This window comes from Trichechus manatus, unplaced genomic scaffold (genome assembly GCF_000243295.1).
Source record: "Trichechus manatus latirostris isolate Lorelei unplaced genomic scaffold, TriManLat1.0 scaffold00014, whole genome shotgun sequence".
NCBI lineage: Eukaryota > Metazoa > Chordata > Mammalia > Sirenia > Trichechidae > Trichechus > Trichechus manatus.
This window is the reverse complement of record NW_004443950.1, coordinates 10,598,724-10,602,497: the sequence shown is the minus strand read 5'-3', so window position 1 is coordinate 10,602,497 and position 3,774 is coordinate 10,598,724. Positions and strand designations below refer to the sequence as shown.

At 51.9% G+C, this 3,774-nt stretch overlaps 1 protein-coding gene across 1 annotated transcript in view; it reads left to right on the top strand.

The window, feature by feature from the left end:
- The window catches only part of ADGRG1 (adhesion G protein-coupled receptor G1), a 44,321-nt gene extending 42,335 nt beyond the window's left edge, over positions 1-1,986 (top strand). The window contains exons 13-14 of the mRNA XM_004371667.2: positions 622-890; positions 1,853-1,986. Coding sequence (XP_004371724.1) covers positions 622-890; positions 1,853-1,986 — 403 coding nt within the window. The remainder of the gene's footprint in view (positions 1-621; positions 891-1,852) is intronic.
- The last annotated feature ends 1,788 nt before the right edge of the window (positions 1,987-3,774 follow it).

The window sequence follows — 3,774 nt, the reverse complement described above, 5'->3', positions numbered from 1 at the left end:
CAGATGGGAAGACTTAGGCCTAGAGAGGCCAGGGATCCACTCCTGCCACACTGAGGGGTAGTAGCGGAAGTAGGACTAGAAGCTGGGGCTCCTGAGCCCCAGGCTGGGAAGGAATCCTTTTTAGTGGCTCAGCATTTTGAAAATTTCAGCCCTTCACATCCTGGCCCTGTGATTTTTTTTCCTTATCCTCATACCATCTGTAGCATTATTTACTTAATATTTTTCCTTAATTTTTCTGTTTAGTTTAAATGTATTTTTAAAAAACTATCAACACTATAAATAGAAAACAAGCATCACTTGTCATAAACAGCAAGAAGGCATGAAAACAGACACAGTGACAACAAAACCTAGTTATTAAATTACAGCTTGATCATATTGCAGGCTGAAGGCTGGGCGTGAGGCCTTCTGTTTGTTGAAAAGGGAGACTAGCAAGTGTTAAAGACGTTAAAGACACATTAGTACCAAACTGAACTTTTCCCTTGACTAAAGGGAAGGAATACAAGAGAACTGAAAAGGCAGTGACTCTCTCATTTGTAGCTCAGGTTCACTATGGGGCACAGCCCTGGTCCAGGAAGCTGCGCCGGTCAGGCCATGAGCTGAACCCTCACACCTTGCCCATAGGTGCTGGATCCGGGACTCCCTGGTCAGCCACATCACCAATCTGGGCCTCTTCTGCCTGGTGTTTCTGTTCAACATGACCATGCTGGGCACCATGGTGGTGCAGATTCTGCGGCTGCGCCCACACGCCCAGAAGTGGCCCCATGTGCTGACGCTGCTGGGCCTCAGCCTGGTCCTTGGCCTGCCTTGGGCCCTGGTCTTTTTCTCTTTTGCCTCTGGTACCTTTCAGCTTGTTGTCCTCTACCTCTTCAGCATCATCACCTCCTTCCAAGGTAGGTATGGAAAAGACCCTTCCCCTCGGCCCAGGCAGGGTGCCCATGAGTGGAGCACAGGGCAGGGAAGAGAGGACTGAGGGGACCTGAAGGCTTCCCTTCTCAGTCTTCCCATCCATAAAATGGGGGTATACAGGCCACAGTCAACAAGTGTTTATTGAGTACTTACTATGTATAAGCACTATGCTAAGCCCTGGGGCTACATTCATGAGGTGGCCAAGTGAGGATCCTGTTCCCATGGAGCTCACGTTTTAGTGGGAAGGACAGTGGACCAGCAAGCCAGCCACCACCAGAGATGATATCAGAGACTAGGAGAATAGCAGATAACATGATGGACAATGCCCGTGCTGGAGGCCAGAGAGGGTGGTTAGGGAGGCCTCTCTGTACAGGAGCCATTTGAAGGCCCCTCCCAGGTTCTCATGTGTGCCATGAGGCAGCTGACATTACTTTTGAGTCTTCGTTTTCTCATCCATGATATGAAATGGACTTTGAAGATTGTAATTCACCCAGCCAACATTTATTGAGCCACGAATAAATCACAGTATTTTTATTTGGGGGAGAAGCAATATGAGGTGGTGTTTAAACTGGTGGCCTCTGAAACATGGCCACCACTGTTTGACTCCTGGCTCTGCTACTTTCTGCTCAGCCAAGCCCCCTGACCTCTTTGGGTCTCAGTCTCTTTGTTTTTAAAATGGAAATAATCATGAACAGGACCTCATAAGACCCCTAAGAGAATAAAGTGAAAAGATGTGTGCCAAGGACTTAGTATAGTGCCCGATGCATAGTGGGTGCTCCTGGGTGGCATTTATTACATGTCACATGGGTGCCTGACAGCATGTGTGGGGAGAAGGATGGAGGAAGAGAGAGGGAGCAGAGCTGAGTCAAGGTGGCTCTGGGGGGAAGGAGGCAGGGTGGTGTAGTCTGCCTCAACTCTGAGCCTGCGTCCCCTTCACTGTCCCCAGGCCTCCTCATCTTCCTCTGGTACTGGTCCATGCGGCTGCAGGCCCGGGGCGGCGTCTCCTCCTCCCTCAAGAGCAGCTCGGACAGCGCCAGGCTCCCCATCAGCTCGGGCAGCACCTCGTCTGGCCGCATCTAAGCCGCCAACCCATCTGCCAGCGTGAAGAAGCAGAGACTCAGCCGCTCCTCACCACGGCCTTCGGCCTCTACAGCCAGACCCAGACCTTGGCCCGCCAGCCTTGGGAATTGAGAAGGCCTGAAGACCTCAGAGGGATGGGGCTGTTGCCATGGCGACCAGATTCCCAGGCTGGGCTTTCTGAATGGACCTTGGGGATGACTTGGCTCTCGGGTCCAGCTCCCAATGGGTTCAGGAATACGTGGCAACACTGGCTGTGGGACCACCTCCAGCTGTCCTAACTGGGGCTCAGGCCAAGCCTTTTGTCACCTCTCCCAAACCCGGCCTCGCTACTGGGGTTGGGACCTACGGGCCCCAGGATCAGGCTTCACTCCGTGGAAGCAGAGCATATTCTCAGCCCCGTGCCACTGCTCCAGGGCAGAATGTGGCCATGGCGGCTCAGTCTCTGGTGATAAATAACCACCTGGCACTCAGCCACAGCTCCTGCAGCCAGCCCCTATCATTTTAACCTGAGGCAAGGCAGAGCTTTGGAGCCAGACCCCTCTGTTGAGCACAGCGGCAGCTCCCCTCCCTCCAAGCCCAGGGCCCCCTCCCTCCCTCAGCATCCCAGCCTTCCCTCCTCCCTCCCAGAGGTTCCCCCAATCTTCCTCCTATCCTGAAGGCACAGGGCCTCCCCAGCCCTTATTCTCCCCACTTAGGTCTCCTCAGCCCTTACCTCCCCCGCCCCCACCAGGGTGTCCCCAGCCCTCGTCTCCCTCAGGGCCTCCCCAGGCCCTCCCAGTACAGCCTAGGGTCCCTAATTCCAATGCTGTATTTTGGGTAGTGGTTCCCAAGAGCCGCCTGGTGCCTGCTGTAAACCTTTATCTACTGCACAGGCCTCTGCCTATCCCTGACTCAGACTTAGTATAGATGTTCTAGGCTGGGCTGGTCCATCTGTCCTTCTGGGTCTCTCTATAAGCTGCATCATCCTTGCTCACACCTGCCAACCCCATACCTCAGGAGGGTCTTGGCAGCTCCTGAAGCCCTCTTGGGATAAGAACTGTGGAGGGTAACAGTCCAGACTTCTTCCACTCCAGTACACGGAGGACTGAGACATACCTCCCCTGGTGACACTGGCCCACAGCCCAGTAGTGCTTTCTTAAGGGGTCATCTCCAAATACCTGCAAACCACCTTGTGCACACTCAGCTGCCCATCACAGTTGATTCCATGCAACAAGCACACATTGATCAGTCACTGGCTGTGTGTCCAGCCCTGTGCTAGGTGGTGGGGATGCAGGACCAGCCTCTCCTCTCTGTGAGTTCTCAGTCAAGTGCATAAAACATGCACTAGACAAGAGCTTCTGGAGCTACAGGCACGGGGTCAGGGAGCCAACATCTTTGGCTGAGAATCCAGAAAGACTTCCTGTAGGAGGTCACATTTGATCTCAGTCTTTAAGGTGGGGAGTGTTTTCTTTTTAAGTACCAGTTCATTTGTCTTTTGATTATTTAAGAAAACAAAAAACAAACAAAAAAAACCGTGTTCATTGTAGAATATTTGGAAACTGTAGAAGAGTATAAAGAAGAAAATAAAAATCAGCTGTCATTGTCACCTAGCAAACCACCGTAAACATTTTGGAGCATTTCCTTCTGAACCTTTTTCTATGCTTCTGTTATAAGATTCACTGATTCAAGTGCCTCAAGACCAGACAGGTAACAAGAAGGAGAGAAGAGGGCCATGTGTGAAATAAAAATAAATTGCTAGAAATCTCATCAAACAGGGCATGTGTTGGGGAGGCAGCTGGGAGCAGTGGG